This window comes from Aethalodelphis obliquidens, unplaced genomic scaffold (genome assembly GCF_003676395.1).
Source record: "Aethalodelphis obliquidens isolate GAN/ISIS:26980383/991018 unplaced genomic scaffold, ASM367639v1 scaffold87, whole genome shotgun sequence".
Classification (NCBI taxonomy): Eukaryota; Metazoa; Chordata; class Mammalia; order Artiodactyla; family Delphinidae; genus Aethalodelphis; species Aethalodelphis obliquidens.
Window position 1 is genome coordinate 3,665,193 of NW_020838031.1, and position 25,214 is coordinate 3,690,406.

The window sequence follows — 25,214 nt, forward strand, 5'->3', positions numbered from 1 at the left end:
AGATCCCCACCTCTACATTCCAGGTAAGAAAACACAGGTGTCAGAGGACAAGTGACACCTGCCAGGTCACAGCTGGCGCCTGACCTGGAAGCAGGTTTGGGGCCCTTTGCCCGGTGCTACTTCCCTGCGTGCCTGGTTCTCCCTAAGGAAAGGCCCTCAGGCTCAGCCCAAGCCATCCCCTGGTTTTCCTCTTGGAAGATGCTCAGAGCATCCAGACGTTAACCCGGACGATCCCTGTGTTGCTGCCCCGGCCCCAGAGGCTGTGAGTCGTTACCTTCAAACGCCCGGGCAGCATCCACGAGGTGGGACCAATCTAACCCCGTGGCCGTGTCCGGGAGGGGCATCAGGCCGGGATCTGCGCACTTGGACTTATCTGATAAGGACCCATCGGAGAACCAGAACTCATCTAGACAGAAACAAAACCAGAGTGTCAGTCAGATCACACAGCACGGGTACCGGCCGGGCCCTCAGAGGGGCCCAGGGAGCTTTCTGTAAAAGATCTCCTGTCCCAGTAAAGAAACAGACATCCCACCGCAGTCACCCAAGAGACACAGCGCTCGAGAGGAGGGGGTTGTGAAAAAGCCGCGACCTCCAGGCTCACTGAGAGGTCGCCAGCCGGCAGGGGCCGGGAGCAAGATCTGGACTGAGCCTTCCCACGAATCAGAAAAGCAGAGGTGAGCTTCTCCCGGGTGGGCTTCTCCCGAGGACACCACCCCAGTCCAACCACCCTCAGGATCTCTTCCTGTTTCCCTTGGGGTGACCTCCCCCTGTGGGAAGAGCGCTGAAGCCTCTACTGTAAACACGGTTGGGTGCGGTCTCTTCTGTACATTTCGCTACGTACAAAAATGGTGGTGGGATGACTTTTGACTTAATGAGGCAGCTCGATCACTGGCTAAACCAAACCCCTCTCCCTAACTGGCACCGAATGTTTGCTAGTCTTCCTTTCTCTGTGCAAACAGACCTTTTACATTTCTTCTCTTTAAACTCTCATCACAGGACTTGAAGCGTTTTCGTCACTAGCCATACTGGTTGTTAGGAACTCATTATGCATCTGTGGACAAATTTCCCAAAGGCTGGACCTTCTCTAAGGTGCCTCTCCTGGCCCTGCCCAGAATGTGGTATGCAGCTGCTCGCGGACACATCTGACTAATTAGACCAATCAAAATAATGACCACCTGGCCGTCTGAGCCCGCAATTAAGGAGGGGATGTAATTAACCAAGTGCACCTGTAATTTTAGCGCCCACATCCTTTGGGGAAACTGTGAAATGCTCGCACCTGGACCAGGACAGAGGATGCCTGTGATCTGGCCTTGAAGGACCCTAATGCTCTGTTTCCCAGCACCTTCCACATGTAGCTCTTAGCCTACGTCTAACAGCGGCTAGAGCTAACGATGAAGCCACTCTGTTTTTAACATTAACCTGCTTAAAGGTGGAACCGTCGCCCCCTCCATCTTGAAGGGAAACCAGTAACGGGTATTTTATCAACGCCGTTCCCACCACCCTCCCTCTCCAAGTGCTCCAGCGTGTTCTATGTGTGATGTCCTCTGTCCTTGTCTGCTTCTCTCCTGATGGACCCCTCTGAACCCAGGGAGGCACCGAAGGGCAGAGGCTGGGCTGACCCCGCCCAGGTCCCGTCTTCACCCAGAATTTAAGGTTCAACCACCCCCGCCCCGCCCCAGAGAGAAAGGTCAGGAAGCCCAGGGACCCTCAATCACTTCCCGTCTCTCAAACACATCAGCTGCTTTGCTTAAAGCAGGTTTTCTGCACCAAGTGAAAAGAAACTATTTGACTAGGTGGGAATTACTTTTGCCACTGATTTCCCTGCGGCTGAGTTGGTCAGGAATAGGGGTGTGCGTGTCGCAGCTCTGGGAAGGGTGCCCCGGGCCAGCTGGAAGCCGGTGTGCATGGGGCACGTCCCTCACCCCCTGCCTCTCCTTCCCTCACTGGAGAGGAAAACAGCATGGAGTGAAAAATTGTTCAGCTGAATGAACATTTTTACCGAAAGTACAGTCTCTTGGTCATGTATCGCTAAGAAATGTGAACCTGAGGATTTTCTTTGCCTTTATAAAGAAATAACCCTTCACCTGAGCTTCTGGTGTCGCCCAAAATCAAACCCGGTACGCATTCTGTGCGCCGTCTGCTTTCTCCCCAGCACCAGCAGACGACGCCCTGACTGGCTCTAACAGGAGTCAAGGCAGACAGCAAAATAATAGAGGGCAAGAGGGGAGGAGGCAGCGAGAGAGGAGGGCTGGGCTACAGCCCCTTGTCCCCTCTTCCTGTCCCTCCTGCGTTCGTGAGCTCAAAGAGCATCTTCCCCAAACACCCAACGGGGGACTGACAAAGGAGCCCTGACCATCTTGGGTTAAAGATCGGAGCTCTCGGGCTTCCCTGGTGGCGCAGGGGTTGAGAGTCTGCCTGCTGATGCAGGGAACACGGGTTCGTGCCCTGGTCCGGGAGGATCCCACGTGCCACAGAGCAGCTGGGCCCGTGAGCCGTGGCCGCTGAGCCTGCACATCTGGAGCCTGTGCTCCGCAACGGGAGAGGCCACAGCAGTGAGAGGCCCATGTACCGCAAAAAAAAAAAAAAAAAAAAAATCGGAGCTCTCACTCTGTGTGGGACCAACCTGAAGTTTGGTGGCCGGGAAGCTCCTGCCCAGAGTGAGTGTATGTGGAGTGAGTGGGCCTAGCGACCCACAGAGCAGGGGTGTGTCACAGTCAGAGGCAAACCCAGGGCATCCTTCTAACCTCCTCCAACTTCTATGGAGAACCAGGAAGGAAAAGGAGGGATATTTCTTCTTTACTGTAAACAGTCACTCCTCTCCCCGAGTTGTCAATGGGACTTGCGTGTTTATTTGACACTACAGAACTGGCAAAGATGCTTAGTAAATTGGAGAAGATTCCCTCCCTCAAGAGTTTATTTGGAGTACTATCCACTCCACCATCTACGCTGTGTTTGTTAAATGCCTACTGTATGCCTAAGGATGGGGTGGAGCAGTGGGGAAGACAGGCAAGGCCACCCTCCCACAGAGCTTACACGGCAAGTGACACGGGGAGAGGGAAGAAACAAATGAACACGATCATACAAGCCGCGCCATGTTGGAGGGAGGCCTGTCCAAGGAGGTGACAGTCACCAAGACATAGCCCAGCAGCAGCTGCCTGGGGAAGAGGAGTTCCGGGAGGAGAGCTCCGAGACAGCACGGATTGAGGTCCAAATGCATTGTTGCTCAGTAAGCAGGACGACACCAGTGTCAAGGAGTGTCACTATATATATATATATATATATATATATTTTTTTTTTTTTGTGGTACGCGAGCCTCTCACTGTTGTGGCCTCTCCCGCTGCGGAGCACAGGCTCCGGACGCGCAGGCTCAGCGGCCATGGCTCACGGGCCCAGCCGCTCCGCGGCATGTGGGATCTTCCCGGACCGGGGCACGAACCCGTGTCCCCTGCATCGGCAGGCGGACTCTGAACCACTGCGCCACCAGGGCAGCCCCAGGGAGTGTCACCTGAAATGAAGTAGGAGCCGCCTAAGTTCCTCTCTGTATTGTTTTTTTTGACTGCACCGTGCAGTTTGCGGGACCTTAGTTCCCTGACCAGGGATGGAACCTGGGCCCTCGGCAGTGAGAGAGCAGAGTCCTAACCACTGGACCATCAGGGAATTCCCCTAAGTTTCTCTCTGAATTATCAAAATGAAAAGCACCGTACACACTGCTATATTTAAAATAAATAATCAACAAGGACCTACTGTAAAAAAAAAAAAATTAAAAAATAAATTTTTTTTTTAAAAAGCACCTAAAATTTTTGCAATGCTTGGAAAATCGTATAATCGGGAAAAAAAATTACGTTTTTTTAAATTTTGGGGTCCAAGACTCCAAACCACCAAAAATTCTTTATAATACTTATAACTGACATTAGGTCTCACCCAGCTGACGTTTACCCTGCACCTGCTGTATTCTGGGTCCCACCAGGTACCGTATCGGTACCTGGGGATGGGATGACCACAGGCGCAGGTTCTGCCCTTGAGGGGCCGACAGGAGCAGGTGATTCCTGCTGGTGCCGCTCTGGGGTCTGGGAAAGTACGTACAGGAACCAGCCCCTGCACTTGGCGTGACCACAGCAGCTGTAACTGGGCTGTTCCCTGAGCTTTCCAGATGGGGAGGAAAAGGCGCGACTTAGGTACCAGAGCCTGTTATTTCAAGGCCAGTCCTCTCGAGCCACTGCTGTTCCAGAGCCCACGCTGCTCCTCCGGCCAACCCAGGAAAGAAAGCGACTCGCGGCTTCTGAAGGGCAGCCGGTGTCCAGGCACCGCTGCCGGGGTCTCTGCTCTCTGGCCTGGACATCGATCTTGGGGCTTCCTGTTTGTTTATCCCGACCCTGAAATCGCGGGGACCAGCTTTATTGAGTCTGACTTTCTCGCTGTTGTTCTAAATGCGGACGAGCCTTCCTGTTAGCATTTCCTGGTGGTCAGATAGCTGTGGTTTCACAATTACTCTCCAGAAACCAAGGGATGTTTATTACAGAGGAGACTGAGAACATTTGAAAAAAAGAGAAAGAAGTGCCGCATAGAGTCGGAGAATATGCTCTTCCTCCGACGGCCACGGATGCTGTCTGCGAGGCCGGCGGAAGCAAGGGCAACTCTTCTGCAGGCTGCACACCACTACGTCTGCACCTGGGGTCTGTGGCATCTTGGGTGGGTACTAAATTATAAGGAAAACACTAATTTCTTTTATTTCTGCTAAAACTCGCTTTTAAACTTCAAGGAGCATCCTTTGCGGGGGGCCTAGGTCACAACTATAGGATTTGGGAACATATAGAACCTAACACCTTGTTGGGCATTTTTAATTAATTAATTTTCTTTTATTATTTATTTTTGGTTGCGTTGGGTCTTCATCGCTGTGCGCGGGCTTTCTCTCTAGGCGCGTGGGCTTCAGAAGTTGTGGCACGTGGGCTCAGTAGTTGTGGCTCGCGGGCTTAGTTATTCCACGGCATGCGGGATCTTCCTGGATCAGGGCTCGAACCCGTGTCCTCTGCACTGGCAGGCGGATTCTTAACCACTGCCACCACCAGGGTAGTCCTAATACCCTGTTTTATTTTTCAAAATTTAAGAACTCTTGTTCTAAAAGTCTACCCACATAGGAAGATTTCTACCATTCCTTGGAGTGTTTCATAAAACTCCATTTCATAAAAAATCAGTAATTCTCTTTAAACATGCTTTAAACCTGCGAATGCTTGTGACTGCACTGAACAAAGCCAGGTAACCCCACGCCCAAGCAGACAAGGATACTATGAGAGCTTTTCAATATCACTGGTTTTCGGGCCTGTGAACTGTGTGTCAAAATGGCCACTCCCTATTCTTTTTTTCTACCTGGGCCTCAAAAGAAATTTTACTCTGAAATCCACCAATGATGGAAACAAAGGCCCTAAATGCAAGGCAGAAAGATCTCAGAATTGTTTCAATTGTTCGAGCTGGTCTTATTTTTATACCTCCAAGTTGAAGACATAATGATACAGCACTTTCAGGGATCCCCAAACCGCCCCCAGGAAATATATATGAATCACGACGTGAGTCACATCTAAAATGTGTTTGTTAAGTGTCATCTGTCTTCCAAGGCTGGATTAAGATCCTGGTCTCAGGAGAAGAGAGATTCTGAGATGGGCCCAAGTTTGAGACTTCGAAAAGCTAAAACTGTCTGAACGAGCAGCCTGTGACTGATAATTACATGGAGAAAAGGTGTGGCGATGAGGTCTCCAGAGGCTCACTGTGAAGAGATGGACTTGCCAACCCTCCCCTGTGCTGTCCTTGCTGCAGATTAGGAACAAGATCCAAATGAGTGTCTATGAGCGGAAGGTCAGATGCTTCCTGGGAAACTTTAGGAGGATACGTGTGCCTCAGCATATCCTTGCTCAACCTCTGTAGCTAACGAACCATCCAGGGTTACACGCTCTGGCAGAACTAACCTAACTGCCACTGCAAGTTCTCGTGAAGCTAAGTCTCTGAGAAACTAAGAGAAACCCCTGGGCGACCCCAAATAGTCCTCATTTCTCGCTCGCGGGCATCTGCTGGCCACAAGCTCCCACCTGTCAACTCTCTGGCTTGTTCCAGGGTCAGACTGTTGCAGCTACTCTCCGAGCGAGATCTGCTCACAGGGGCTCTGCTGAGTGACCAGAAACCACAGAAAGCAAAAGATGACTGAAATCTGCCTTGAGCAGATACAGGAATAACCACACAGGTAAGTGTGGGCGTCAGGGGTCCCAGGGGCGAGCATCCTCCCAGGGACAACCAGATCCTTACAGTTGAGCCCCTTGGTGGGGAGGGAGGAGGGAATCAGAAGTGTCTTGGGGGAGACGCATTAATTCAAATTACTCCCAGCTCCCTTATTTATATTTTGTCACTTGATCCACCAAACCTAGAGAATTTTTTTTTCTGAGTAGGTTGTGAAGTTTAGAAATTGGAGGAGTCACGTGGCCAAATAAGAAGGTTTCATCTGAGAAGCACAAACAGCAAGGACCACTCTTACTGCTTTTCCCAGGAGAAGAGACAATGAAGGCAAGTCAGGCAGTTTTTAACCCGGATAGTGGAGAGTGTATCCTGCCTGTTTCCATTGTACCTCTGAACATACTAAGCAAGGACACAGGGACGTCCCTGGTGGCGCAGTGGTTAAGAATCCGCCTGCCGATGCAGGGGACACGGGTTCGAGCCCTTGTCCGGGAAGATCCCGCATGCCGCGGAGCAACTAAGCCCGGGTGCCAAAACTACTGAGCCTGCGCTCTAGAGCCCGCGAGCCACAACTACTGAGCCTGTGTTCCACAGCTACTGAAGCCTGAGTGCCTAGAGCCCGTGCTCCACAACAAGAGAAGCCACTGCAATGAGAAGCCCGCGCACTGCAATGAAGAGTAGCCCCTGCTCACCGCAACTAGAGAAAGCCCGCGCGCAGCAACGAAGACCCGACGCAGCCAAAGATAAATAAATAAATAAATATTTAAAAAAGGGTAACTCGGCATACCCAGACAATAGAACAGAAGTCAACACTAAAAAGAAGTGAGCTATCAAGCCTTGGAGGAAAATTAAATGTATTTCTGGAAAGGCTACACCCTGTATGACTCCAACTATATGACACCTGGAAAGGACAACACTATGGAGACAGTAAAAAAAGAACCACTGATTTACCAGGGGTGAGGGGCAGACAGGGATGAACAGGTGGGGCACAGAGGCTCTTTAGGGAGATGAAAATACTCTGTAAAATACTACAATGGTAGGTACGTCACCATGCATTTGCCCAAACACATAGAATGTACGACGGCCGGGGGGGTGAACCCCAACGCAAACTACGCACTTTGGGTGATGAAGATGTGTTAGTATCCTCTAACAAGTGTTCCCTGTGGTCGGGGGCAGACTGAGCACCTGCAGGGGCAGTGGGTGTGTACCCGGGAAGTCTGCATACCTTCTGCTCACTTTTGCTGGGAACCTAAGACTGCTCTAAGTAAATGATGTTTATTAAGAAAAAAAAAGTGAAGCTAAAAAAAGGATAGAGAGTTTACCCTTAAGCAACGTGGCTGTTAGGGGCGTGGACCACCCACACAGTGGAAAATCTGCATGTACTTTACGGTTGGCCCCCGTATCCGAGGTGCCACATCCCCTGATCCAACCAACCGTGGAGCATGTAGTACCGTGATATTTACATGGAAAAAAACCTGTGTGTAAGTCGATCTGCACAGTTCAAATCCCTGTTGTTCAAGGGTCAATTGTGCGTCTTCCACATGGAAGCAAATGAAAGGTAGAATGTAAGAACTACCGTAACGTCTATACTGTAGATTTCACGATCATACCTCAAGCATTTTTAAGTGGAAGATATGACATCTGCAAGAAAATAGAGTTTTACTGGTTTTAGGAAAGCTTTAAGAGGCCATTAAAGTTACCTATTTACAAAAAAGGACAAACATTTGGAGAAATATTAGGGTATTAGAATATGTCTGTCTGACCTTCATACCTTTATCAAGAGGGAGTATTTCTCCAATTTAGGCAAATGGACTTTTCATAACAGGCAGGATATTATGTTACTTAAAGAAATAGATGGGCTTCCCTGGTGGCGCAGTGGTTGGGAGTCCGCCTGCCGATGCAGGAGACGTGGGTTCGTGCCCCGGTCCGGGAAGATCCCTACATGCCGCGGAGCGGCTGGGCCCGTGAGCCATGGCTGCTGGGCCTGCGCGTCCGGAGCCTGTGCTCCGCAACGGGAGAGGCCACAACAATGAGAGGCCCGCGTACCGCAAAAAAAAAAAAGAAATGGATTAAGAATTTTATGAGACAAGGTTCATTTCCAATTATGTTAAACATTAGAAAGATTATTAGAACTTTTATTTCATTCAGCCTGGGACTTATATGTGTATTATGAAGTTCAAATTGGTTCTAAAGGTAATGCTTTCTACCATGAAATTTAAGAAAACCCTGACAAGGAACATATTTCTGATTTAATCCTCATTCTTCCTGTACAATAGAAATTAACTATGAAAAAAGGAAATAAAGCTAACTAATGTTAAAAAAAAATCACCCTTCAACACCCACATGTTAATAGGAAACTAACACCATGTAAAAAGGAAAGATTTTAGGATTTGAAGGAAAATCATCTGGAAATGATCTAGTCAACCTGTGGCCAATAAATTGGAGTGAACTGGACACAGAATCTAAGTGATGGGACATGGTACCACGTGGGAAGAGCCAGGGCTGGGACCCAGGTGTCCCGATGCCCACCTGCCACCTTCGCCTTCACCAGATCTGTAAGATCAAGAAGAAACAGACACAGGAGGCAAGAAAAGCAACCTTCCTCCCCGCGTGCTGCCCACCGGAAAATCTACCACCGTGGCGCCCTTTTCTCTTTATCAGGTTTAGACACTTCTTTCTTTACGGATGTAACAGCTGAGCTGAGTATAAAGGTCACTATTTCACCTGCTAAAAACGTTTAATACGGGTTTTAAGATTTTCTGAAAAATTGGCAGTAGTGTTCAGCTTTTAAAAAATGTCCACTTTGGGGCTTTTACCACCTTCAAAAATCACTAAGAGAGAAAACGCACCACCAAATGATACATAGTTTAAAGAATAAACAAGTCCCTCCAACCCCCGTAGGAGACCCACCCCAGAGAGCCCACGAGGACAGCTCGGGCCACCCCGGGCACTTACTCCGCAGGCTTCCCATGCTGGGCGCCGGCTGGGTCCGGGGTGGCAGGGTGCTGTGGTAGGGCGGGGTGGTGCTGAACAGGATGTCGCTGGGCAGGGCCTGGTCAAGGATGGAACTTCGGGAGCTTCCGAAGGAAGACCCCCTGCGATGGCTGCAAATGCTCTCGTCCGAGAGCGTGCGGTACAGCGAGCGGCGCGGGGACAGGTTCCCATAGAACGAAAACTAGGGGTTGAGACAGGAGGAGGGAAGGGAAAACAGATGTCAGAAAGCTGACAGCGTGAAACTCATCTGACAGCCTTAGGGGGGCTCCCGGACCACCGTGGGAGCATCTCGGAGCAGCAGGTGCGCGCAAAGCCGCAGCCTAGGGATGCTACAGCCAGGCACGCAGGTCACCGAGGCAAAGCACAAGGGCTTCCTGCAGTTCCTGGGTTTGGCTCTTTTCCTCCTTGGACGTTCTGTGAAATATCACCACGAATTAGACAGGCACAGCTCTGTTCTGAAATGTTAAATGGAGGTTCCATAACCTTTTAGCTGTGGCAGCTTCTGGAAATACAGAACGCTGCCATTTCAGGCAACGGTTATTCAAAACCACATCTAGTGCTGGCTTGATGTTCATCGGAAATGACTACATTTTAATATTAGGTGATTTCTGTACCAATCAACTACATGCGAGGTTCAATCTAATCTAGGTCATAATAATAATATTAATTTTTGAGCACTGCAGCTTTCTAAGCCACACACAGGTTCAAGAAAGACAGTATTGGTCCAGGAAAGTCTTACTGTCTACACACTTTAAAGTTTCACTCACAGAAGTCTAGTACAGTTGTTGAGAATTGAGTTATAGTAATCAATCGTAACCAGGTTTAAAGAAACCATTAAAATTATTGTGTTAAATCACAGATAGGGTAGGGAAAGTTCATACTAAAGAAGCAAGTAGTCAAAAACTCAAGAAAAATTAAATCAAATCTGAATTTCCAACTTCTTCTATATCCTGAACCACGTTCCTTTTACATCAATAATAGTAAAAGCCAGAACGTTTGCATCAAGCAAATACAGAAACGGTTATTTACGTTTGTGAATGTAAAGTGTTTCTATTTTATGTGTCCCTTTCATCCTGTCAAGTCTGTCCAGCTGATGAATGGGAACCAGAGTGTGTGCGAACTGCAAAGTTACGTTTGCACTACGAAAAGAAGGCGATTTGTCTTAGAAGAAAAAAAAAAAACACATGTCAAGGAGAAGGTTGTTCCTATTAAAAGAAAAGCTATTTGCACTTTCGGTACAATAGCCCCCACCCAAGCTTATACGGTACCATATACATGATTTGATACGAGTTAAAGAAAAAAAAAAGGACTCATTCTGTTGAGCTCTTCCGAGATTCCCTCTTCACACACAACCAGCAGGCTCTTCAGAACATGATTACAGGCCCATTAGATTAAAGCGGCTTTGAGGTAGTATCTCATGAGAGTGTTATTCTAAGAACACAATTAGGTTAATTGCAGCATCGTTTTATTATAGGGAAGACAGTAGCACAAAGCCTTGCCGTTTATCTTGATCACAGTCAAGATGGCCATGCCTGACTTTTTTCTTTTCATTTGGACAAGAGAGCGCTGAATTAGAAGGGAGAAAGGCCTGCATTCCACGGCTGACTCTGCCCCCAAGTATTTATGCGAACGTCACACTTCATCAGTTGGGGCCTCAGTTACTTGCCAGAAGAGGAGATTGGGCTGGATTACCTGGGAGTCCTTTTTCACTTTCCATTACTTAACAAAGTGGTTTAAGAGACTGTAATAACACATAATAAAACTAAAACTAATAAGGACAGTAAAGTCATCTAACGGTAGCGAGGGTCTGCGCCCTGGTCATGAAGCTGTGCCCTCGAACGTGAGGTTGGTTTGTGAGACTGACGCGTGGCCTTTCCTTGTGGGTGGGCACGGTTTACAAGCACGGGGCAGGTGCCATCTGATTTACGATGCCAGGCGGTACAGTACCTAAGTCCAGCCCATTTCTGGAACAGGATTACACCCAAGCAGGATGGCTTGGAGAACTCTATCCTTGGTACAAGTTCCGGAGCAAAAGCCAGGCGGTGTGAATTTTAACAGCTACTATTTCTGATGACCTGTTATATCCGGGTCCTCTGTGAAGTTGGTTCTTATCTTGGCTGTAACTCTGTATACATTTATCATTGCTTCCTTTTTTCAGAGGACGACGCTGGGCCAAGAGATTAAGTCACATGAACAAGATCACACGGCCGATGGTCACTGCAGCCGAGAACTGAGGCCAGGCCCGCCTGCCTCTAGCTTCCTCTGTCCGTCTAGAAAGCTGCCCTTCGTGACCTCTCCCAGGCTCACTCTGCTTCCTGGGGGAATAACAGTGAAAATGGCCAACCGGGCACAGAGCTGTAGGTAGGATCACGAGAGAGGCCACATGTGGGAGAACTCTGGAAGCCCTGGCGTCTCTTTACGCTTTTCCTTAGTGTTTCCGGTCACTTCAAAGCTACACAAAAGTCACTAACCTTTCTCCTCCCCTCCTCCGCTGAGGGGCTGTCGGGAAGCATCAATTTCAGAAAGTCTTCTTTGGAGAGCACGTGCTGAGTTTCTGAGACATCATCTCCCACCACTGCCTGCTGCTGAGCTGCGGTGGACAGGAGACCCATCTCACCATACAGCCTGGTGACACAAGGCAGAAGGAAAATGAAGGTGAGTCATCAGCCTATCTGTAAAACGCCAGCAGCCTTATGAATTAAAATCCAGTCACCAGCTTCACCCACCACGTTCATACACACAGAAACTCGCTGACTCACTTCTGCTGCATTTCTCCCAGATCCCCGTGCCATCCTACGTTTGTGAAATGAGTGCAAACTTAGGTTTCTGAATAATGCAGAACAAATCAGATCCCCAAAGCCCTGAATGAGAAAAACATAGAGCCAACTTTTCAAATAAGGCTGTGTCTTCCCTTGCCTAACCTGTGTCAGAAAACACAGTTTCAATAATTCATCGGAGATTATCTCGTGTTCTTTGAAGGAAGCCTGGTGCCTGCCCGGAATTTGAGAAAGCCCTTCTCTTGTGGCTGGGCAACCCCACGCACCGTCCACCCTGCAACACGGAGAGCCAGACCCCGGGGAACCTGATGTTGAACAGTAATCCATCCGGGTGCATGCCAAGCATTTTTATCATCAGCCATTTCGCAAAGCCGTTTGCATAAATGAAGCAGCTGTCCCCCTTGATTATCAGTATATAGAAATGTATTTATGGACAACAAAAGACTGTCTAGCCGAATTACTGTTTTCAGCTCTTTTCCAGGGAGAAAACTGGGGAGTCGTTTTTAAAAGGTTTGGTCTGCAAATGTAATCTGAGCCACGGAACGTTCCTGAAGACACGGTGGGTGAGGAACCAGGGGCTGTACTGTCAGCCGAGGCGGACGGGCCGCACGACCTGAAACGTGATGCTCCAGGAACCACGGCCCAGGGCGGCAGCTTGCTGAGGATGACCTGTGTGTGACTGTCCTGCATCACCGAGATGACCCCATCTCCAAAGCCAGGCTACTGTGTTGCAGGGTGACGGCTCACTGGGGAATTATCAGGATATGAAACTCACATGAACATGCTCAAAATTAAGAACGATTTATCGGAACTCGCTACGTCTCTTGCTTTGTTCCTGAGGTAGGTCAGGTTTCCCGAACTTTTCGGCTCTGTAAGCAGCAGCAGCGCTGACGACATGAAAGCAGTGACTGGGGAAGAAGCTTTCAAAACTTTTAAATGTGACTGAAGATGTGGTTGGCTTGGGAGCTAAAAAAGAACCCAAGACCCGGGGGATGGGGGCTCTGCACGGAACCCCCGTGGGAAGACACACCATGGAGGGTTTGTGACGAGGCCGTCACACGTGCCCAGCTGTGGGCCCTGAGATTCGGGGGTAGACGTGCTCAAGAGCTCCAGGCCCTATCTGCTTTGGGAAAGACGTAGGGAAGAAAAAAACAAACCCAGGTCTCATCAGTAACTGCTGGGATAATAAGGTAACACCGAAAATCACTAATAAAATGCACTATTCCAGTTCCCTATGTGTTTAAGTAAAAATTGCTAGCCTTTTTTCCTGCTAACTTAGAGACTTTATTAAAATTGACAAATGATACGTCAATAACTATGCTCTGAGTGTCTGCTACGTGTGTCACGAGGACGTACAGAGGTGAGGAGGACATGGTACGTGAATATAAAAGCAAGGAACAGAAATTTGTTTTAGGGACTTCGCTGGTGGCGCAGTGGTTAAGAATCTGCCTGCCAACGCAGGGGACACAGGTTCGAGCCCAGGTCCGGGAAGATCCCACATGCCGCAGAGCAACTAAGCCCGTGCGCCACAACTACGGAGCCTGTGCTCTAGAGCCCACGAGCCACAACTACTGAGCCCACGAGCCACAACTACTAAAGCCCGTGTGCCTAGAGCCCGTGCTCCATGACAAGAGAAGCCACTGCAATGAGAAGCCCGCGCACTGCAACAAAGAGTAGCCCCTGCTCGCCACATCTAGAGAAAGCCCGCGTGCAGCAACGACCCAATGCAGCCAAAAATAAATAAAATAAAGAAATTTATATAAAAAAAAAGAAATTTGTTTTAATTTTATATGAGAACATCAAAGAAAGGGAAGACTTTTAAAGAGAAATATAAATGCCAACATTTAAAGAGCTTTACCAAGATGTTTCTCGATTACTCTTTTTTAGAAAATCTGTTTCTACTGGGGGGAAAAATACATTAGCTTGGTCCATGCCCCAGATGCCCAAGGTTTGCCTAGAGAAGAGCCCCCCGGACACCTTACCCCTGACACTCAGCCACTTCGGGTTCCTCGGGTGGCGGGCTGTCTTCCGATTTCTTCCAGCCGATGACATATTTGTTCATGGCCCCTTGCCGGTGGTAGGCCTTGGACACGGACCCCGGGGCCTGTTGACTGCTGCTGTGAGACACGATGTACACTTTGGACGTATCCAGAGACCCACTAATTTTGGAACCGTGAGCTGAGGGGCTTCCTGAATGGCGTGAACCACTGGGGAGAAAAAGACAGAAGCTGCGATACAATCAGATCTCAGCGGTGCGGGCACGTTGCCAAACTCAGAGCCACCACGCACGACTCAGGTCCTTCTCTTGAGCAAAATCGGGCAGCGGGGGGCAGATGTGGCCGCCTCTCTGCCACGTGCCTTTGGAATGCCCTGCTTCCCACAGGCCAAGGGTGTTCATGTGCAAAGCTGTATGCCTGTGGCCAGAAGGACGTTCAAAGCCCAGTCAGGGGAAATCTAATAGAAAAATGGGCACCACAGTGATGCCTCAGAAGAAAAGAAACTCAAATGGTGAATAAACATAAGAGGAAGGGCTCAACCTCCGCCATCCCCAAGGAAACCAGTGCAAACCACTGCAGGATATCAGGGCACGCTCACCAGACTGGCAAAAATGGGAGCCTCTTATGATGAGAGTCCAGTGTTACCAGCACCTGGGGCAATGGTCACAAGCCCGATGTGCTTTTCCATTTTCCTCATTCAAGCTTGATTAAAAACGTCTTTGACCCCAGGAGTAAAATATTTTAAAGTTAAACTCTAAGAACAAATGCATGGAATCCATTTCACGAGCAACGTGGCAAAAACCCGTGTCTAGCAGCAGTAACGTGGCTCTAAAGGTTTCCTCTGAAGCAGATGAACATTCTAGAATGTTGGCAATAAGGTTTTCATGAATCCTTTCCTTCTAGACTCACGTTCTTATTTTAGAGTTTCACTGCCAACTCTCAATCCTTTACAAAGAGTAGAGTATGATGACATGAATAAGTGCAAACACCAGATAATCACATGAGCCATTTACAGGAGAAGCCAGAACATGGGTTTTTCTGCTTTGTTTTTTTGGCAGTTGACTTGTTTCACTTTGCAAAAGCTTGGTTAGCCTCCTATGAATACTGCTTTGTATTCTGAGCTCTTATCTAAGTGCCCTGCCCTCGTAGGGGAAAAAGAAAACAACCAACCAACCAAAACGGGTTCGCTGAATTAAAAGCATGGAGCGGCAGGGGCGCCGTCTTAACGGGTGGTGATTCCTGCACACCCCTCCCTCCAGCCCCGTTCTCGCCTCGCACCAGTGCGGCTTGTCTTCAGGGGTCGTAAGTTCCCGTTCCCAGTTCTCAGTGCAATCCCGGAATCGCACCACATACATAATGGACGCTTGCTCTACTCCTGGATGGCTGTTGGGAACGCGCGCGTGTGTGGCGGAGCTGGTGGGGGTGGCAGTGATGCTGGTGGTGGAAAACCAGAATCAGAGTATTAAGCGTGTGTCGTAGATGGTCTGGGAGCTGCGAACAGCCGACCCTGGTGCCTCCTGTTTCCTTAGGCGACCCAAGGCACTGGGTTACTAACTCAATCAAGAAGCATTTATCAACAGCCTCCTTAGACGTCCCTCCTTCACTCAACAAACATTCCAATGCTTGTCAAGCTCAAGGACCTGTAGGTACCAAGTGCTGTGGCTACGGAGTGAAGCAGACAGGCCCAGGCTCTCTAGATGAGAGGAGGCAGCAGCCTGGGGTGAGATCCACACTGAGTACAAATCGTGTCAACCAGGGTTGAGCGCTGAGAAGCAGCTAAGACATGGTGGGATACAGGAGTGCGTGGGCTGGAGGGGTGACTAGCCAGGACGCTCGGCGCTGATGCCAGCCCCCAAGAGGCTCTCCTGCTCTCCTGTTCCCTGGACTGCGCCCAGTCACAACTGAGCCCCTGGGCAGTGGGCCTCAGCTCCGAGCTGACCACACACTCAGAGGCCGACGGTACTCATCAGCACAGGGAGTGTGCGTCCCGGTCTGGGTCCTGGCATTTCGGGATCTGCAGAGTCTCGGCACCACTGTGGTAGGTGGGTCCTTTGTGCACTAATGAGCCTTTTACCTCAACACGCTGACATTTCAAGTCTTATTTTACATGTAAAACTATTAATAGAAAACACTTAAAAATACTTGAATATTTTAAAATTAAAAAGAAACTTAAAAATATTTGAAATCTTATTTTCTCTAGTTCTCCCATATGGGTGAGGGGACAGACAGGAGGAAGTGTTCAAAAGAGTTACTTTAATGATGAATTCCACAAAAGCCTGCAACTGGAGTTGAAATGTGGCTTTAAAGTCACTGTCAACTAAGAAGGGCAAGAAAAAGGCACCTGGATGGGAAAGGAGCCCCTCACTCAGCACATGGCCCTTCTGCAACCGCTGTGCACATGTCCAGCGTAAAGGGGTGGAAAGAAGGAGCGTCGACCAGAAACGCAATCTAGCAGTTTCCTGTGCTTTCTACGAGTCTGACCCATTACATTAATGAATGCTTAAGGTGTTCCAGAAAATTGACTTCAAATCCCTATAAATATCCTGACTGTATTCATAAAAGAAGGTGCTCTGAAAGCGGTTTCCACTGAAATTCTCCTCAACGGTAATACAAAATTCTGTTTGTGATGCCAATTACATCTCTCTAAGGACGTATCAGGAAATCAGCCATTTTACAAAATCTTCTACACTCTGAACAAGACACCAGAAGATTATAAAATCCCAAGATGGTTTTTACAGCCTGGCCAATTCAAAACTGTCTCTGAAAGTAAGACAGGAATAATTCAGGTAACCAAAGCCACTGATAACACTTAAATATTATTTTAGTTAGTACTAAACCTATTTAAAGTCAAATTATTAAAGAGAACTGGTCAAAAGTAATAGGTGTCTCTACTTTGAAATAGGTTCCATATCCTGCACTCCGTCTGCCCAGGGGAAGAAGACAGAGCCTATGGTGGGTGCTCAGGGCGCCCTGTCTGCGTCTCCTCCCCCTTCTCCCAGGGACACAACCCTCTGATTTTCTTCCGAGGAAGTGGCTCTCTTCCCCAGTCTCCAGCTGCGTGGTTTGGCAGACTGACCCCCAGTCCCCCAGAGCACAGTGATTAAAGCCAAGAACACGTGAAGAGACACTGGTGGCAGGGCAGGGGGGCATGTCTGCAGAAACTTGAAAAGATCCGCACTTCCTTCCTGTGACGGGGAGCAGTAGCACGGGAGGCCTGCAGGTGACACAGCAGGTGACACAGCCATTCTCACTGCTGAGATTTCAGGGCCGTCCTGCCGAGCCCATGGACCGGGGGGACCTGGTCTCAGGTGACATCATGTGAGCTGCTGTGTCAAAGCAGAACCTTCACAGTTCTGGCCCGTGGGGTTCCATAAGCCAAAATACTACCTTCGCTGTGTGAGCTAATTCGTGTGCAGTTTTCTTTAACTTGTCACATAAATGCCCTCGAATGACACAAATGATGTAAATGTAAGACACAGACGACGACGTTAGCGACAGGAGAAGGAAAGCAGAAAGGCGGCAGTGAGCACGTGTGTGCAGGCACCCTCGTGTTTTAGGTTTGTGTAAGAAAAATTAATCTACGGTAATTTTCCGGGACTTAGAAGTTTAAAACGTTTTTTCAAACAAGATCAGACATCACATGACATCAGTCATGAAAATAACGGCACCGCTGATGAGGTCTCGGCCTCGACTGAGAGGAAAGCCGGAGCGATTCATGTGTCTGCTCTGTGGTCACAGCTACTCTCCCTTCTGCCCGGCGGTTCGTCCCCCCCGGCTCGGCAGTGGCCGCGTGAGGACGGGCAGAAGGTCAGAGGGCAGCGGGCTCGGCCTGGGTGAAGGCGGCCGAGGAGAACAGAGGCCGGCGCTGGGAACCCCACGGCCAGCCTCAAGCACCATCGCTGGAGAAGTGTCTCTGCCACGGCCTTAGGGACCTGGAAGGATAATCCCATCAGTGTTCATCTGACTGCCCTCCGGCAGCTAGAAGAGTTCTGAGGAAAAGTCAGACAGTCACTCAGAGCTGAAGCAGGGAAGGCCTTGGAGGCAGCAAGGAAAACGAGAGCGGTCGTCGGTGTGCAGTAAATTCTACGCGCGGCCAAACCTGAATGAAAGCGTTTCTCTGCCTGGTCTTTGAAGGGAGGAATCACCAATTATGAGTTTTAAAGTCTCTGTACAGACGTATGTCAAACAGGAGTTTAAAACTACTCATAGCTATATACTGCACATTCGTAGTTAGAATACAATTCCTTTACATTTAGCCAGTCTTTTTTTTAATTGGACTGTCACTGTGAACATACTTCCATTGGTGCACACGCTGGTGAGAGGGGGCCCGCGGACCAGGGCAGAGCGGGGCACGGGCCTTCGGAGGGACGACGAGAGGCCACCCCCCGCCCCCCGTCACTGCCCACCATCCCCTGAGCGCTGTCCAGCTTGCCGTCTCCCGAAAATCAGGGACCACAGGTTGAACTGGGAGAGAGAGATGAGTGGTCTGATAAGGGCCATGAGCATCTCTGTTTAGTTTTCTCTCAACTTTCAAGAGAAAGGAAGATAGAATCACAAACGTATTCGTGTGCACATTTCAAAGGAGACTCTGGAAGCAAGCATTTCCTCTGAAGTCAGGCCGCGTGGCACACAGGTGGCAATGACCTCAGGCGCCTGCTGGTCCTACTTCGGGCCCCTCTCCCACCCCAGCGCAGGCGACGGCGCCCAGGGTGCCCGGAGCGGACGCCGGTGGCGGCGCGGGGACTTACCTGGAGTGGGATGAGATCTCGCTGAGGTCGCCCAGGCTGCCATCGGCAGCATGGCCGGCGGAGATGCTGGGCGCATAGCCGTGGACCGCGTACATCTTGGCCTGCTCGTCATCGGGCCCCGGGATGTCCGAGTCAGCCCACTGCTCCGCCTGCCCGTGGACCAGGGACCTGCTGCCCGCCAGGTGCACGGGGCCGAGGACCGTGGCGGGCATGCATGGGGCCGTGTCGATGCCACTGTCCGTGGAGGCGCCCTTGATGTACGTAAGCCCCGGCAACTCAGGGTCCATCAGGTCCCCGGACCCAAAGTGCTTGTCATCGCTGTTGCCAGAGGTGTCGCTGGAGAGTGTGTTGCTGCTGGAATGGCTGGGGCAGCTTTTCTCTCCAATCTTGAGAAGAAAGAGAAACGGAAAGGCTTCCAACAAATCCCACACGTTGCTTCTTCGTGAAGAGGTCATTCCCCGCCCCCACCAGACTCAGGAAGCTACAAACCAGATGATTTCACCTGAACCCCTTCTGCTCACTTGTCAGTGAGCGGCAAGGAAAGAACTTCCTTTTAAAAAATATCCTGGTTTCATGCAAAAGTCGCCCTGAGTCATAATTCCTCCCATCATTCATCTTAATCTGAACGGGTATCTTTTCAAGTCTTTGTTCAAATACTTGTGCGTGAAACGCCAAAGTATTGCCAGGGTGCCCCTAACCAGAAAGTAATCAACGCAGGTTACAGAAGCTGAGAAAGCACGTGGGGAATCAATAAAAGGAGGACAGCAGCCTTTCCTCCAGAAGATGCTCCTACGACGAATGACAGGCCAGCCCTGCGTTTGGGGCTGAAGACCCAGGTCTGAATCACAGCGATGGGGCTTTGGACAGCCGCTCGATCCCTCCCTCTGCTTATTACTCTAAGCCCAGCGATCACTGCATAGACCCAACCAGCTCACGTGCAGAAGCACGGCGTAAGCGCGAGCCACAGGCCCCAGGGCCCAAGTCGGGGCAGCCCCGGGGGGCTGACGAGATGGGGTGCTCTCGGGAGTGCTCTGAGATCCCTAGAGAACAGGGTAAATGTCCCCGTCTGAGGATGTCCTGGTACAGACGTGGCCCCTCTCCTCAGGCTGAGAAAACTAACGAGGCCCAAATCGTCAGTCGCGAGACCCAGCCGAGCCCCGATCTACTTTCCAGTGGTTTGGCCTTTCCTCCCTCCCTATCACATCCTTAAGCAACTCCTCTTGCCCTTTGTTATCACACAGGGATCTTCTGTGCAGGTGGCCCTGAGCGGCTCCATGAGGCTCGAGACGAGGTGGGGATACCGCTGAGAGACGGAGGCCACGTGTTCGCAGGTAACACTCGGCTAGCTCTACAGCTGGCCGGTGACGCACGGAGGACACGGAAAGGAACAACTCAGCTCAAGGCCTGATCAAACGCCCACAGGTTCTGAAAAATCAGCTGCTTTATAAGGTTGGCCTCATTTGGCAACAACTCCAGTTCCTGTTTTCACGTTTAACTGGAAGTTTTATTTCACTGAGCTACAATCACCGACATGGCCCGCTTTTTCATTTTTGCGGAAAGTAAACCAAACCACGCGGGCACTGTGGGAACACCGGCTGCCGGTCAGTTGGCTGGGGCTGGCATTACTGCGCACCATCTGCGGCTGTCCACTGAGCCCCGGGCAGAGTGTCGCCCACCACACACCCTGCTCCACAGGTTCCGCTTCTGTGCTGTGCCCACAAGTGGGTCAGAGTTAACAGATTAAAAATACCAAGGATCAAAGGCTGAGTCTACGATCTTGGCTCTGCCGATAATTTACGGTATGACCTTTCTTTGTGGTCCTTTATAACTCAAGGAGGAAAAAAAACCCAAAAAAACCCTTAGCTTTTCATTTAGTTTTTTTTTTTCCCCTCCACCCAAGAGCCTTGTGAGGTAAAAGACACCCCTGAGAACCCCTGGCAACAACGGTACTAAACCGCGTGTGCTGAGATGATCACAAGGGCCGAAGGAACGCCAGTGCACGAGGAAAGGACTCACATGAGAAAGCTTATTGGGGGAATCCTTGCAGCCTCCATCGTTCTGCAGGCCTCTTTCTCTATAGGAGCTCAGGACTTTGGGAGGTGGGCCGTGCCATTTGGTTTCTGTCACAAAGAGAGAGAAGACTTAACATTTCATTTCTCGTGTTAACGAAGGAGCGAAGAATTGCAGGAGCCGAACGAATGGTTCAGTGACCGCGAAGAGGACTGTGGTTCTAGGACCTTCTCCCGGTCCTGCCGATGGAGACACCCTGGAGCAGGCAGAACTGCCCACAACGCTCATGGTCTGTTCCCCAGGCACCACCCGCCGTGACCACGTCCCAGACGACGTCGCGAGGTCCAGCGGCCCACTCGCACGGGGCGGGATGCAGCTGACCAGGAACGAGTGATAGGGGAGGGAGGGGGCAGGAGGGAGGGGCGCCTCGGGGCAGGGGTCCTTGTTACCGGGGTGTCTGCTTCCTTCCATGGCGTCCTCCCGCTCCCTGGCCCCTTCACATTCCAAAGGGCCGGAGCCCTGGTGCTCAAGCAGCAGGGGAGACTGGCACCTGGAAAGAACACAGAGCTGAGCCCGCCTTGCCCCCCATCATCCCACCACTGTCCCGCGTGTGTGCTGGCTCCCCGAGGGGCAATCCCAGGGACCCCTAAACAGAGGCTGTCTCTGGCAGATGGAAATGCAGTCTGCCAGCCCAGCCCTGCCTGAGAGACTTAGAGCATCTGGAACTGGGGGCTCTCGTTTCACCACTGGGTCCATAGAGGCACTTGGATGACACTGTTTACAGATAAAGGAGGCGGCCGACGCCAGGGGATGGAAGGACGGTCTGGGGTCAGACGGCTCGTCCCTGATGGGCCGAGGAGGGGCTCACTGCTTTTGCTGTCGCTGTTTCTCTTGTGCACTGATACTTTCTTATATCAAAGTTTTTAAGGAAAAAGAAAATCAGGTTGATTGGCGCTAGACTACATCCAGGTGGACTTTATCTTATGAAAACCCCCAAATAGGACAATTCACTCTTCCAAAAGAAACTGCAGAAAACTTATTCACGTTACAAAGGGACACTTACTTACAGAATCCCAGTTACAGACCCCGGTTCGCAGAAAAAGCCAGAAGTGGTTTTTCCATTGACAGAAAAGACTCCCCTCTACTTTAAAAATGCAACTCAACAGAGAAACATTTCTTGAAGTACCACTTTTAAGAACCCCCCTCTAGGATCTAAGGTAGGGAATGCATGGAACTCGGACCACAAAGCTCTACTTCTCAGCCCAAACCAGAAGGAAGGAGCATGCCGGGGAGAGACGTTTCTCTGGGCACGTGCGAGAGCAGTAATGGAAGGTTCTCTGGGCCGGTGAAAAGCCTCCCCGGCGGACCTGGCCGTTCTCTTGTCTAATCAGTGCAGCCAGCTCCTTTGAGCAGCAGAGACAACACTGGGCCCCAGCAGCACACAGAAACACTGCTGCCCTGAGCCAGGCCCGCATCTCCGTGGGAAAGCACGCCCGCCCCGCTGTTTCCCCTGACTGACTGTATCAGTAAATTCTGTGTCCTGTTCACAGGTGCCCTCAGGGTCCTAGATGCTCTGCTCACACACTACAAGGGACCTGCTAAATCGGCCTTCTCTGATTCTGGGCTGGGTTTGGGAGAGAAAACGCTTGCAAGAGAGGCTGTGAATTTATTCCTCGTCAGCAGTTCGAGTGAAGGGAAACTCCCAAGGGCCATCGCCCACAGGGTCTCCAAATCCTTAACGTTTACATGTTCAGAAAGACTCTCCCTTAGTTAAAAAAAAAAAATCGGACAAGCTCAGAATACAGACAAATGAGTGCCACCTCCATAGAAATGATGAGCTACCCTGCCTGGATGCACCCGTCCTATCAAAGGTCTGTCTTCATTTCTCTGTCCCCCAGTGGCCTCGTGCACAGTAAGCGCTTCTGAACGTGCCCCGCAAACCAGTGCCCCCCAGGGGCCCGCAGAAAGGTGAAAGCGAGCGGTACCCGTCGTATCCAGCTTGTGGTCTCCAGGGTCCGCTCCCGCCGGGTCCAGGATCACTGGAGGAGGACTGGTTGCTGGGTGAACTTCTGAAAGGTTGACTAGAATCAGTAACCGGGCCCTGAGGGGTCTGCAGGCTGCCAACTTCCTGACCTGGCTTGTTTTGTTTTACAAGTGAATTCATTTTTCAGTGATGAAGAAAAGGAGAAACACGCATCGCAGTCGTGGACAAATGAACTAAGAATTGGTGATGCCATGAGATCTCAGGTGGTTTATAGTTGGTAATTTATTATAAGAAAGAGATGTGGCGGAAACAAGGCTTCACCATCTAAAGATTTCAAGCACAGCTAATGACGCCAGTGAAACACGCGGAACCCCCAAGAACACAGAATTATGAAAACATCACTACTACTTGGTCTGTGAGACTTAATGCAAGGCACGTTGTGCTTCTATATTTAAAATCCATACAGAGAGAAAACCCTAAATTTCTGGCAAAGCCATGTATCTCCACACATCGATTGAATGCCATCCTATTTATTTCAGACACACAAAAATGAATGATCGTCGTGAGAATTCACTTGATGAAGATGTGCTCGCCAACTTCCCTGTTGCTATTAGAACCCTTCCTTATAACTTACTAACTTCTATGTTAATAAGGGACGTTCTGCAGACCCCTTTCCTTCCCGATGTCCCCCTTTTCACCTGGGCTATGTACTATGTGCATTTCTCTGAATATGGGAAGTTTATAAACTCAGCAGACCTTTGAGAAGAGACCAAGAGCCCAGATGACTTAGAGTCAAGTTGAAGTAACACCATTCCTGCACTCACTCTTAGAAGAACAGACTGGAGGAAGCAGAGGAAGACCACGTGTCCTCATCTTAGTAATTATTATTAATGCCTGTATAGGCTCCCTAGGTGCCAGGAATGGTTCTAGGCAGTTCACCTCTCTTGATTGACTCAATTGTCCTAATGCCCTGTGGAGGCCTCTATTATTGCTAAATTGATTTTTCAGACGAGGAAACTGGAGACTGGGAGAGGCCAAGTAACAGGCCAAGGTGATGACCCGTCACGCAAACAGCCTGGCCCAGCGTCTGCTTACGGCATACGCTCTATTAGACGAGAGCCTGACAAGACATTCGGAGGAAACTCACGGTGTCTCCATGGCCCACAAGTTATGCGAAAGTTAAAACAAAAAGAGTAGGAATCAATAACCACAACAAAACAAATTTACTACGTTGTTCACTTAAAACGACCTTTGCGAATTATGCAACCCCCGAAAATTCTCACGAGCTTCTAATGCTGTTGGATTTAACTTTTAAACGAGTGCGTTCTCTCAGGGAAAAGCTTAATTTTAAACTCAACTCCCTTTGCTTAAAATGAGAGAGAAAAACAAACAGATGCTGATGATCCTAGGACCTCTGAAAATACTACACCCACGAGGGTGACGGGATTTCATCGCCGATTCTGCGGCTTTCTTTATACTCAAACCGTCCATATTTATCTAGACGCTCCTGCAAAATGGTTTCTCGGATATCTTTCCCGAGATGGTGTGGAGAGCGGGCTGATAGGAGGATCGCGGTGGAGAGGGATGGCTGTGGCCCTGGGGGGCAGCGTCCGTGGGGAGGACATGCACGCCATCAGCATCATTGCTGGGCCAGGAACCCAAGCACCCCAGCATCTGGGGCCCGCCTGGCCACCCTGCCTGCCCACTTGGTCAGAACAAGCAAACTCAGAAATGATTAAGCCACATAAAAGTCCCCCGGACGCTCTGAAGTTCTAGCTGCAAGAGCTTCACAAGGGCCGCCCATGAGGAAACGGTACCAGCCTTACCTGGTGCCGTCGGGCAGCTTCCGGTCAAAGGAGGTGCTGCGTGGGATGGCGGCCTGGGTCTGTGGGAGCAGCGGCTGGCACTGCAGCCTGTCAGGCGTGCCGGGCACCGGGGAGGCCCTGGGCAGGGGCTGCAGGGTGGGCGTGGGCACTCGGTGCCATGTGGTGTTCCTCCGGAAGGGGGTCTTGTACTCACAGGGGGTGCCCTCGCTGTCGAGCTTGTACTCCACCATGGGGATCCGGCAGAGCTCCGAACACCCTCTGTGAAGTCAAGAAGAGATGGTTGGGGGGGTGCTCAGCGCCGAGCCCTCAGCACCGTCACTCCCAACCGCACACGTGCTTCTTGGGGCGCACAGGACAGTGATGCAGAGCCATCACCCTCAGGAGCAGCCCTGGCGACGGTGACCGTGTCTGTTCACCCCCCAGCACGGGTCAGGAGGAGGCAGTCTCGCGCCCGTGGCTCTGATTAACCGACAGATACACCTGTCAGGTGTTTCATTCATAGGCTCTGTCTCTCCAGGTAGCCTGCAAACTTCGTGGACAGACTGCCATATACCTTTAACCACTTTGCATACACTGAATCATCTGCATTGAACATGGGTGACAGATAAACTTTAATCGATGAAAAACGCCTCAAACATAATCTAAACAGATAGCTGCAAGTA

General features: G+C 50.3%; 1 protein-coding gene and 1 non-coding gene across 15 annotated transcripts in view; both read right to left on the bottom strand.

Moving 5' to 3' along the window:
* The window catches only part of SIPA1L2 (signal induced proliferation associated 1 like 2), a 238,114-nt gene that overhangs the window by 16,757 nt on the left and 196,143 nt on the right, over positions 1–25,214 (bottom strand). For 13 of the 14 annotated variants that reach the window (XM_027094090.1, XM_027094089.1, XM_027094088.1 and 10 more), the window contains 9 exons: positions 24,553–24,810; positions 22,728–22,811; positions 21,192–21,292; positions 20,749–20,852; positions 18,733–19,118; positions 13,970–14,194; positions 11,682–11,835; positions 9,172–9,391; positions 275–406 (listed from right to left, as the gene is read on the bottom strand). In XM_027094090.1, coding sequence (XP_026949891.1) covers positions 275–406; positions 9,172–9,391; positions 11,682–11,835; positions 13,970–14,194; positions 18,733–19,118; positions 20,749–20,852; positions 21,192–21,292; positions 22,728–22,811; positions 24,553–24,810 — 1,664 coding nt within the window. The remainder of the gene's footprint in view (positions 1–274; positions 407–9,171; positions 9,392–11,681; positions 11,836–13,969; positions 14,195–18,732; positions 19,119–20,748; positions 20,853–21,191; positions 21,293–22,727; positions 22,812–24,552; positions 24,811–25,214) is intronic. The other variant, XM_027094098.1, reaches the window with a different exon arrangement.
* Positions 3,585–3,657, bottom strand: TRNAE-CUC (transfer RNA glutamic acid (anticodon CUC)). Its single transcript has one exon. It is a non-coding gene; the product is annotated as a tRNA-Glu (tRNA).